Raw genomic sequence first — 12,606 nt, forward strand, 5'->3', positions numbered from 1 at the left:
ACATAATTAAACAGATATTATACAACTTAGTGACATATTCCGTCTAGGCTCTAATCTTTATTGATTTTTCCAGCTAGAACGGTCCTTTTAAAACTATGAAGCAATCTATTAATACAATTTTAACTTGCCGTGTACTAGGAACGGGTTACTTACAAAAATCAATTGCAATTTCTTTTCTGTTAAGATATACCGACATTATTTAACACTAGAACTACCGGACCAGTCATTTTGACTGGAACGCTTCATTTTCATCACATAATTTTTTAGGGTTAAACAATTCTAAGGTAGTTCAAACATGAGTTTCACATATATATTCTATAGTACGATCTGCAATAAACAATAAAATATACTCCAATTCGAAATTGTTTAAAAATTAACCACAAACGAAAAACGCTTAAAACGCTTGATAGTTCTAGTGTTAAGGATATTTGGAAAACTGTTGACAAAAGTAATATGACCAGCAGCCAAAAAAATCTTAACTACTATCTCATCCATCGAAAAATGATTAGCAAAGAAGTGTTGAAACACATGAATATTAGAACTTCGGATAAGAGTCCAAACTGCAGTGAAATCGAAACTTTTGAACATAAGTACGTTAGTTATAGAACTGTAAGTTATAGACTTCTAGATTAAATATTACTATTAGAAATATACAACTTGTTTAAACATTTGAAAAAAAAATCTGGTCCATGTAGTGTTTTTAAAATGAAATATTTTTTATTAGGATTGTAAAGAAGGGGGCTTCTTTTAAAAATATCAAAACTAATGCACCGTGATCATGATCCTGTGCCGCAATGCCACTGATAAGCAGCAATTTTGATTCGAATTTTAAACATTCACGAAAACTTTCTGGCTTTATTCGAAGATAGATAGATGTCGATAGAAGTAGATTACAACTCTAAAAAAACGATTTTTTTTCGAAAAACTATTAGAGAAGATTGAAAAAAAGAGTTTCCCTTCATCTCATTGCATTTGCGTTATTTTTCAGTTGAACCACAGAATATTTGTAAAATTTACTTTGCATAAATGTTTTGTGTAATTAAAATATATGTATGAAACAAAATATTCAAATTCTTTACATGAGGTTTTCTTACTACATGAATTTACTTTCATGTATATTGTTGGACGATTACAAAAAACAAAAACTTTAATTGTACACTTATCTTAATATTTTTTTAGAGTACTCAAATGTTTGGTTAAAATAATTACTGGTTTTCGTTGATAGAGCACACTTAAAATTTCTGGCTTGTACACATGTTTCAGATTCAATGGCTCAGTTTTAGCATTACATTGTCGGTAGCTCAATGCAGTAAGTAATGTGCATTCTAATTTTATCATGAAGTGCTGTAGATAGTATGAAGTTGGTCTTTACATTTTGATAATTTGTTAATTTTTGGAATATGAACTATAATCCGTCAAATTTAACATTATCAATGTTATCAATATCAATATAATATATAATCAAAATAAGTTTGTACCATATAAAGAAAACTACCTTGCTCAGTGCGCTATAAGAACTTAAGTATTTAATATGAGTGTTGATTTGTTCTTTCCTTAGGGAATATCTTGAAAATAAAGTCACATCCATCCATGAAATAATATTACTTTAATGATGAGCATCCCTCTAAATGTTTTGGGATGTCTGTGATCTGTAGAATCGTGGCCAATGTTAACCTACGACAAAGACTAGCTCTATGGTGTAGTAGAACGGTGAATGGCGGATGAGGATTACTGTATCCCTCTCCATGGAAGATCTCTCGGTATCGTGAATCTGACCATTTCCACCAAGGAAACAGATAACAAATTAAGACGTTTTTTATTAAAATAAAAAAACACACACACTACTCATTCGTCCACATAAGATGGTAATGCTATATTATATTTCTAGTATATGTCGCTGGTCGTAAATTTGTCAAAGCTACGATCTCCTGTAAGTTTTATTATATTTCGAAGTTTATTATTAAGTATGTAAAAGCTTAGATACTAAACCAATACAATAAACTTTTCAGCAATACCGTCAATAAAAAAATGAAAATTGATTCAATCGACCAATCTTTGATGTTCCCAAGTCTGCAAACAATTAGATTTTTCGGATGCTTTTTCGGAACGAGTTTCAGAACGATTAATTTGAAAATGTTTTTAACCACATGAAATCTTTGTCCGCTCACCTGATCGGCTCTCTATCTATCTGGAAGATTTAATTCACTTTAATTCTTTTTCTCAGTCTCTTTCGAACTGTATCGAATGCGGCCACACTAATACCGCTTTCGCTGCAACGAAGCGTTACTTCAGCAATGTTATGTTAATGTTATTATCACATATGAACTCCTGTTCGAATGATTGGTTTAATGCGGAGTGCAGCTTTGAGTAAAACGTACCCGTGGAAGCGTATTACAATAGTTTAAAATGCTTAATGATGTGATCATTATGAAACAAAACAGAAAACTCTGTTCATAATTGCCATATTGTTTCTTTCAAACTTCAAGCAAAAAAAAAAATAATTAAATAAAACAATCAATCAACTCAGTAGCGTTCGTTCGGATTCATTTTATTTAAACCAATTTCATATAATGCACCCTGCTTTTGCTATTCACCTGCACAACCCAACGCACTAGAGAATTATTTGTAGCGGCCATTTTCCACTGCAACTGAATGTTTGCAAATATATCTCAAATGTGTTTTTTCCTTTGCTTTTCTTTTTTTTCGTTAATATTTATGCTCACACAAACACTTGCAGCACTGCTCCACCATTCTACACATCGCCTTCTAACACTTTCGTCCTACATATTTTTTTAAATCTTTGCTGTGTTTTTTTCTCTTCTCTTTTTTGCACGTCGGACTTTCACTCGTACACATCACACCTGCTATCGATCATGTTACAAAAAAGCCACCTAAACTATTCATGTTCATGCTGATTCTGCTTTTAATTGGTTTGGTTTGTTGTGTTTGTTCGTATCTCTTCGGTTGTATGGATTAGTTTAGTGATTTTATCGTTCACGGTAATATTCCTTCGCTTGCTTTTTTTGTTGATTTCCCTTCTATTTGCATTCCATCAAAACATTCGCCTACTTTGTGATTAGAGTTAGTTTTGTTTTTTTTCCCTTCCACACCTGTATTGGAATCCAGTTTTTAATCCTTACTTTGCGTAATCCAATCACTTTCCTCATTGTCGTGCTGGATTTATGTACGATTCGTGCACTGCCTGTCTTATCACCACGTTTCTTATGCCTTCATTTTAACTTTGCCCCTTTACACCATTACAAGTCATTACATCGAGAAACGTTTAGAGTTTAGGGGGGTTTTTGCTTAGGTAATTTTCTAGCCGCTCTCGCTCATCTATTTGCATTCGGTAAAGGTTTTTTTTTAGATTCCCTTCACACAAATTTCCCATTTACTATTTCGCATGCTAGCAGCAATTTTATTCGTACACGGTTCATATAAAAGAAACTTAATACATCTAGCTCATCGGTTGGCTTGTACCTTTCGGGTATATCATATTTTCAATTTAGATGTGTTTCATAAATGTAGACGTCACTACAACAATTTGCACTGCCGTTCCCACAGTAGTCGAACCCATCGCTGTTTAATTGCGGAGCAAAACAAGATCGACCGTTGGAATGAGTTGAATGTAAGCTTAGCCATGGATTGAAGGGATTTCAATGCAATTTGCTTTTGCTTCTTCGGAACTTCGGAGCAGCTGGCAATGTTGCTGCCTTTCGGTTTTTTTTTAAATCTTCGATCGTACATACATTCTTCTGTGTATCCGCCAACGGAAAGCTCTTATCAATAACAACTATTTACACATCAGTTTTACCATCTAGTTTCTGAATCATTATGTTCATGTGTATGTTTTTTTCTCTTCTTCTTCTTTTAAATATATAGTTTTACTTAATGAACGGGTGGATGAGTGTTTTGCAGCAACGTGTCATTAGTTCCAGGTTGCGTTTCTCCCTTTCATACATCGCAATCATGTTAGTAGAAATGCACAAAAAAACAAATTCAATCTAAAATGATTTCCATGGCGCCCGTATTCATGTGATCAATTTCCTTTTAGAAGTGGTATTTCACACGAGAAAATTGATAAATACATTTAAAATTAATTATATCACAACACCTGACGGCACTGAACGTCAGTAACTGTACGCGGAATAGTTGATTGCGTATTACCATTCCCTTGTGCCCTTTGATGGAGGCGCCTGGCCGTTCACTGGAATCAGGCTGCTGAGTAGTATCATTAGTTTCATAAACATCGAACCGTATGCACGAAGCACGCTTTAGCCATCAGCGAATTGGCGATGTGAAAAAGTCATCGATCAATGTGCGACCCAATCATCGCACAAGTGGACAGGATGGGCGTTTTATTTTCAACCCCGCGCGTGGAATTAATCAATTTATTCCACTTCCAACGAAACAAACGGTAACACGATAAGGTTTGTGATTTGCAAGTCACATTCGGTTGGTTGGTTGGTTGGATGAAACAATTTTCCCTCCGGGCGCACGAGCTTCGTATTTCAACAGTGCATTCAATTAATCTATCGTCGATCCTCTCCGCGCTGGGGTGCAGAAGCAGAACGGTATGTTCCATTTCATCCCATTCGCTGTTGATCGAATTGAACCTTAAGCATGTGCGCTTTGAATCAACGATAAGTTTCCATTTTGCCTAAAGCAATGGTAAAAAAACGTGGGACGAAAGTGCAACCAGTGCAACGATTATTGGCAAATTTTAAACGACTTTTAAACGGAACTGCTTTACGAGTACTTCCCCTATTTCGTAGCGACACGTTCGGTGCTAAAATATTATGGAAAATCAAAGTGTCACCAATGCACTGTGTTATTTTTTTTGGGTAATAAAAGAACCAAAATTACGGTTCGCTATTTAACTCACCTATAAACTGGACAAAAACCTTCGATCCATTACACCGTAACGTAACAAACCGTAGCCACGATCATGGCCGATCATTATGTTCCGTTTACCGCCACCCAAATTCCAATTTCTACCTTTTCTCTATTCATAAGCTATCAATATGGCCACACAACCGGGTGGAACATAAAATGCTTTCACTTATTGCAGGCATTTTCAAATAAGTGTTCGTTGGTTAATAAAAAAAAATCTCATTTAATCCTTTTCCGTTTTAGCCATATTCTTCCCCATTTCGATTGCATGTATCGAATAGTCGTGCAAGAGGAAAAACACTGCACCATACAAAGGTAGGGAGCCAAAGCGGCAGCAGAAATGTGGAAAACAAAAATCGACACATCAAACGAAAGTGCACCAAAGCAGCATAACTTCATTTATTCATTTTCAATTAAATTTTCGCTTGCGGAACCGTACCATGCCCCTCGTTTCGGCGTGGCCGGTGTGCTACGTAGTGGCGCTTTAGTACCGTTTTCGCAATGCATCATCAACAGTGAAGATAGGGGAACAAAAAAAGGGAAACGAAAAGCCATGATTGGCATCATCATCATCATCATCATCATCAGCATGATAGTGGGTACAGGGCTTTTGGGCATTCTGGTGGGTGCCGTGATGCGATGCACCATATGATCGGGTGCACTCTAGCACTTTCTTTCAACGAGTGGTACTGTTCGGTTTGATGTTGCACTCGCACAATTGCTGGACAAAAAAGAAAACAGGAAAATTAAACAGTGAAATGGGTTTTTTCATCCACCTTGGCAAAGAAAAACAAAACGAACAGCCAAGCTAAACGAACAAATGAAATTTACCTTACTGTTTTTCCCTTCTGCAAAAGCTTTCGAGTTTTTCTCGCTTATGATGACGTTTTCGTGTGCACTATCGGCTCATTATCGAATGCATCACACGTGCAAGGATCAAGGGAAAATTTACATTCAATTATTTTAGTGGTGTGTTGTAGGTTGAAAGTTTTAGAGATTTGATTTGAAGGTTTTTCGTATTCTGTTTATCAAGCATACATAACAATTTAATTTGATTTAACTATGTATATGCACAAAGGTAGAAGGTAAAACATCAAAGAACCTCTTTGTATTAAGGACATCTAGATAACGCATTGTTTGATTTTAAGAATGGAACTTGCACTCTAATTTATCGCTTATCTGATGTAAGTTGAAGTTAACAATACACATATCAGATGGACGATAAGCTAAAAAGGAGAAAAGAGAAGTTTTTTTCAAGCTGTTCAAGAGTTTCTTAGATGAAACGAAGATTGCGTTTTTGTACTGCAATAAATGCATGTTGATGCTTATCATATTATCACATTCAACATTTTCCGATAATTAAACCACATTCTGTGAAAGAGAATTTCTACAATCTTGACGATGCAGGACGTTGTACACTTTTTTTTTGTTCTGGACATACGCATCATGAAAGGGCAGCACCCAAAATGGTTGAGAGTGCTGCAAAACACTCATCACCATCATCATTATCATTATCATTAGTGTCATTCTAAACATCACGGTCGTGGCTTTGGCTTCTGTTGCAGACAAAGTGATGGTTGCGGTCTGCAGGCAGCTGCAGAAATATTTTCTCTCAACCGCATGATTTATCGACGAGATGACAGACACACACACACACACATATTACCATTACGTGTGAACATGCTTGGAAGATGTTGAATGGGAACTGGAATAGGGGAAGAGGTAAAAAATAGAGCTGGAACAACGCAACATACGTGCGAAATGGAACGGAGGAACGAAATGTACGACAATCCGGGGATTCAATCCTGTACCCAGTAAATTTCCCAGTAAGCTCCATCGATGACTGTGGGTAATTGTAAGGTTCCAAGGAGGTGGGTGGTATGTACCAGGATCCATTCTTTGCTGCCAGCCCAGCCTGCCAGCTTGGGTGTTTAGGAAAGGATGCAATGGGTCTCGTTAGCACTAACAGCATTCAGTAGCAGCCACGCAGTAGTCCGTCCCTGGTGGTCACTGCAACACGGCTTACGGGTAGAGGCAAACTATCTTCGAAGAAGCGTGCCGAACGAGGACAGCGGTCGACTGATTTGGGCTAATGAGGGATGGTTGTTATGCAGCACCAGTGTCAGCATGATGAGCACGAGCACACACAGACTCCGGCTACCGGTCATACCACCTACCGGGCTGGGGAATATCCTTGCACCGCCGGACGATGTGACTGTAATGGAGGAGCATAAAAATCGATAGATTAGAGTTTGAGTTGAAGTGATGTGGGTATTGTAAACGCTATTGTGATGCAAAAATTTGACCCAACATTTGTAAAAGTGGTTGCTTGCTTTGAAGAGTTGTGTCGATCATTTGTTATAAAATATTGATCTTTTTTTTTGTAAAATCCGTAAAATGGGGGACTACATTCAGTTCCCACGTTTACCTGTAAAACTTGAAAGGATATCTTATCCTGCGTGGAAAGGAAGGTTTCTGTTGTTCGTAATGTGAGCAGTAAGCATTACCTTTTTCGGGCAAAATTCAGTTGTTTCGATCTTCTGCCTAACAAAGTACTAACAAAGTAATTATGTCCTGTCTTTGTCCTTATATGCGAGTTTCTCTTGCATGCTTGTTGAACATGTCTTAGTTCAATTACATCTAAATTCGACGAACCTCCCTCAATTGTTCAGGAACTCACTTGAAGAGAGCAAGTCGATCTGGAGTCGCAGGTCATCCTCCTTTGCCAGAAACATATCCATACGAAGAGCTTTGATCTATTAATTTTGTTAATTTTCCTGGTAGGTTGACATCGCGGCGGCGTATTTACAAACATCTGATGCACCACCTAATACGTGAGGCATAATATATTTGACAAACAGACAACCATATGCTTCCGATAATTTAATCGTATCAGTACATATCGGTTTTGACAGACAGATAGTGTTGTCATTACGGTTTAATAAGCAATCGTGGTCAGGGTTTTAAGAATTTCATAGATAATTTTCTTAGCACACTAATAGATCTGTTTCGCAGTCTGAACAGGGCAGGGTACAGGGCAGTAAAAGCTTCAGGGAAATGTGTGCAGAGATCAGATTAAAACAAACCTGAGGTCATCCGATCCATACATAAGCTTTATCTTGAGAAGTAGAGAGTTTGTGAAGTTAGTCTTGTATTGAAATCCGCATTTTTAATCGCGCAATAATATAAAAATATTATTAAGAATTTAAGAATTTCTTCAGACTAATAAAAAAATGCCAAGTAAGAATTGTAATAATAAGAAAACAAAATTGAATAGACTATTAAGTTTTGCTAAAGTAATCTGATGAGATAATTAAGGTCGTTTAAAGCCACCTTTTAAGATTTAAAGAATAAGCGATTTCATTCTAATTTATCTCATCCGCACCATCGCACCTTACATTGAACCTTGGTTTAGCATTGGAATTACTTGCAAAAAAACCTAAAATCGGTTGACGTTGTAGTGACAGACGATGTAGTCGCTTCAGTCCGCCTGAAAACCAAATCTACCAGGACCAAAAAAAAGTTCATTCTTCGATTAATCAATTAAACCCCTTTCATGTTTATTCTTACGACAGCGAACCGAGCTGTATCAGTTTTTGGTATCTACGCTTTACTAAACCTTCCAAAATCTTACGCACTTTTTTTCTTTGATGAACGTAACATAAAAAGGATTCTGTTGCTCTTTATTTGAGGCCAATTTTGTTCTTCTACCTATTTACTTGACGATGTTTCACGAATAAAACCCATTGTTGATGAATCGATAAGATTCTGGTCTTTTGAAGCTTATTTATTGATCTCTTAATCATCTTTTGTAGTCACAGCAAAAGGGTTTAGTATGTGTATGCGTTTTTTTTTTCATAAAAAGATTCACCACAAAAGCTTCACGGTACGACCCTGAATTGGCTTTGATTTAAATTTAGGATTTTTCAATATCCTTTCAATTGAACAGAACAAAAGAAGCGCACATGAACAAAACTCACTAGAGGAGAAACATAAAATATTGAGTAAAAAACGATGACACAAACACACACTAACGCATGACAAAAAAGCATTACTTTTAAAGGAAAACAGCATGACAAGGGCTTCAAAGTGCCGTAACGAGAAGGTAGCAAGAGAATGTTTTTTTCCCTTTTCTTCTTTCAACTAGTTCCAAGGTTGGGGATACATCCTCGCGAGATACAGGTTCCGATAGAACAATGAGCAATTTCTTTGAAGAAACACTGCCAAACAAATGGATAGGGCGTAAAAACTGTTCCATTAGCTTCCAGCTCGTTTCGGACCCTTCTGGGCTAGAACTCTTGGAGCTTTCTGGGGTAGGCAAAAAAAAGCATCACCAAACATTCGACGAAGCGCCAAATCATCCTAATCAGATTGTCGGAAAAGCGTTATTCAGTTGATTAAGAGAATGTGAGTGCGTCCGTTGAGTCAGGGGCGTATAAATTGGGTGTAGATGGTCGGTTCTCGAAATCGGGGTAGCGTAAAGATTATGGTGAATTTACCCTATTGGGTATGTGTTGTTTTTTTCTTCGTCTTTTTTCCAGCAAGAGAATGTGGGCACGCATGCATATCATCGCTTGGTAAAGGGGCCGTTTTTGCCAGTTCTGTCCCAATGATGAGGTTGGCTTCGTTTCCTCTTTTCCGTATGACCGGGCTGGTCCGGTTGCGTACAGGACCTTCTCTTTTGCGCTTTACCCTCTTGCACCCTTGACAGGCGGGCTCCCCGTTCAGCCGGAACTAATCTAATCCACTCGAATTGGCCCCAAATGTCCGTTTGATCATCCTTCCGGTCATCCAGCAACTGTTTTGTTGCTGGGAATGGATGGGAAGAGCAGGAGGTCACACAGTGGTAGTAGTAGAATGATAAATCAATTTTGCCTCACCAGATCTTAAGGGCACTGGGTGGCATCTTAGGAATTCGATCAGAGTGATGGTATCGAAGCGGCACGGAACAAAATAAAGAATCTTTCAGCGGGAAAACTGGCGTCACGACGTGTCCGCAGAATGGGCGCCCCAAAAGTGACCGGAAAAACATCTGTTGATTAGCTTTCGGGCCAATTTCGAATCACTGGTGGCCACTGATGAAACACTAGGGGATTGGCGATAGATTACTGTACTCTCACGGCATGTGACCAAAATCAAGCCCTTTTGCTCATCTTCTCATAACCACGCTGGTTCTGCTGCCTTCTTATTCTGTGGTGGCAGATTCCAGCGCAGCTACTGCTTCGTAATGGTACCATGGCCATTAATCAAAGACGGAGATAGTGCACGTCGTATTCGGTTCTCGTTTCTGATTGAGTTTTCTTGATTTGCCATCTCATGGTTTGGGCTTTTTCTCGACATCGGCTCCAACCACGGTGGATGGTTTATTTTTTGTGTTTTAATTCAAGCACGAAAGCAGTGTCAATGGGTAAGTGGAGAAGAAAAAACGCTACTCTTGTATTGTTTTTGCATACTTTTAGGCGTTGTAATTGTTAATGTTTTTTGTTTTCCTTCAGCTTCCTTTTGACTTTTTGAGCTTTGTTGCCCATACTAAGTAATTATTTGCCTTTTCCATTATCTTTGGCGTGTATATCCCACTAGCAACTTCTTATTTAAAATTCTACTTGTTTTGAATACATAAATTCTGTTTAAATTGTACCCATGATAATATGGAATCAGTAAAATTCCAGGTTTAAATAATCAACTCACAGTGAAACCCCTGTCGCATTGTAGTCGGATACGAACCAGTTTGCGTCATATACATCAAAGAAAATTCTTCAACAATCATAGCAACTCCAAACACGTTATGGTTGGAAGATTCCGGCTGCAACCCAACACGGTTGTAAATTGCCTCACTCGGTATATTCCCATTGACGATAAACCCGCCACACAAGGTCGCCCATAAACTCCACAGTGGGTTAATCATCGTGGGACTATCCGCGTTCTTTTTACACGGTCTCATCCAGCGTGCGAACGGGAATGGATCTGTAAGTATTCGATACGTACCTCTGGCCGGTATTGGATCCCGCTGGGGAACGCCCAGTTCGAGCTCGGTGTAGCGTTCGTACAGCTTCCCGATGGTGGCGGTACATCGCAGCAATAGCGCACCACCGGATCCGGACGCACCGCCCAATCCTGGCATCAGGCCCGAGCCAAAGTGTGAGCTTTGAAGGTGCAGCCGTAATGTGAGACTGCTGGAGATCAGATTGTCCGTGGTGGTTCGTGATTCTTCGTGCGATGTGTAAACCTGCAAAAATGGAAAAGGGGAAACGGAGATATCGACATCAGGCAATTCGGTTCTATATTTCATAGCTCCCAAGGTTCAGGCATTCTAAACTCGGTATTGTGGTCTCAATAAAACAGATGAAATAACACGCCAAGCTACCTGTAGCCTTCGGTTTATTTCACCACAGAATCAGAAACCTAATCAAACTACAAACGTGTGTCTGTGACCGGTTCGCTGTCGATGCTCACGGTTTAGTGTACCCGGGAGGAAAACGGGCAGCGAATTTTCCGATTTCCAATCCGAAGGGTTGAAACCCTAAGGACGCTAAATAATGAACGCAATCGGTATGAATAATAAAGCTAAACGACCGGTACGAGCGTGGCCAACGATTCTTTCGGTGTACATCAACCCCAAGAATGACAAGTTCCGAGATTTATCGATCCCATTTCACGCTATTCACGCTTACTCTTTCGTGCTTTTGCTTCGGAAGAGGGCAGTAAAATAGCATCTTTGATCGATCGAACAAGACATCTTCCTGTTCCATTCGGTGGTCAATGGCCACTGATATCTGGCATGTGTATGGTAAAAAAAGGGTTAAACTAGACCAGGACCCGTGCATACTTTTATTGCACACTTCTTTTACGGCAACGGCAGACATTCCTCAAAGAGGCTCAGGAAAGCGGTGTAAGAGAGGATTTAAGTACAATATTGTCGTCTATTGGTAGAGCGGTTTGGTAAAGCTGCAAGTATCGCTAAAACTCCTGTGTACGCAGGTACGCGCGGTTGGACACTTCACTGGAACGAGGACACCAAGAGCAAGAAGAATATTTATTACGTTTTTATGTTTATCGGTTTGGGCTCGATAATGCAAACGCTTAGCAATGGACCGAATCACGTCACCCTACTGGGGCCTTCCGTTTCCGTGTCTTCCCTAGCACCGTTGATGATCGAGCAATATCGAGATGGATAGAACTCTCGGGCAAGTGATGTAGTCATAAATGTAGCTTCTTTACGAGTAAACCACCAGGCAGCGATCGAGGGATGCTGGCTGGGACGGTGGAGCCATATGTACCGAGTTTCATTGCTGGCTATTTTTATGTCATCACTCTTCTTGGGTAGCTACTCCCAGTAACGATCCAGCAGCAACTCTGGTACAGACCTACGGCACGTTCTGGAGACGTATGGGAGCAAGAAACGTAACACAACAGCTTAACAGTTGCGAACAGGAACAGGATCCGTATCGCTAAATCATAAACTTGTCGATACGGTTTTTATATGTGAAGGTCGTCGTGAAGTCAGGGCAATGACTTCAGTCTGTTCGTGCTGAGGCGACACACCACAGTGGGAATACAACGGTGAGTGGGTAGTCGTTAAACTGGAACGTTTCGTAAAAGATTAAGAACCGAAGCCGAACCGTACTGGTTGGTTGTGTGCGTACACTTTCCGGGCTTGCGGGAAATGGAATGGAAAATCATTCCGCTACCATCCCACCCACATTGGTGTACATT

At 39.2% G+C, this 12,606-nt stretch overlaps 1 protein-coding gene across 1 annotated transcript in view; it reads right to left on the reverse strand.

Annotated features, from left to right (window-relative positions):
* Window positions 1-2,532: 2,532 nt before the first annotated feature.
* Window positions 2,533-12,606, reverse strand: part of LOC125760814 (uncharacterized) — a 172,440-nt gene continuing 162,366 nt past the window's right edge. Inside the window, exons 6-7 of the mRNA XM_049421334.1 lie at window positions 10,879-11,119; window positions 2,533-7,108 (exon numbers count right to left, since the gene is read on the reverse strand). Coding sequence (XP_049277291.1) covers window positions 6,933-7,108; window positions 10,879-11,119 — 417 coding nt within the window. The 3' untranslated portion in view covers window positions 2,533-6,932. The remainder of the gene's footprint in view (window positions 7,109-10,878; window positions 11,120-12,606) is intronic.

Source organism: Anopheles funestus, chromosome 2RL, assembly GCF_943734845.2.
Source record: "Anopheles funestus chromosome 2RL, idAnoFuneDA-416_04, whole genome shotgun sequence".
NCBI lineage: Eukaryota > Metazoa > Arthropoda > Insecta > Diptera > Culicidae > Anopheles > Anopheles funestus.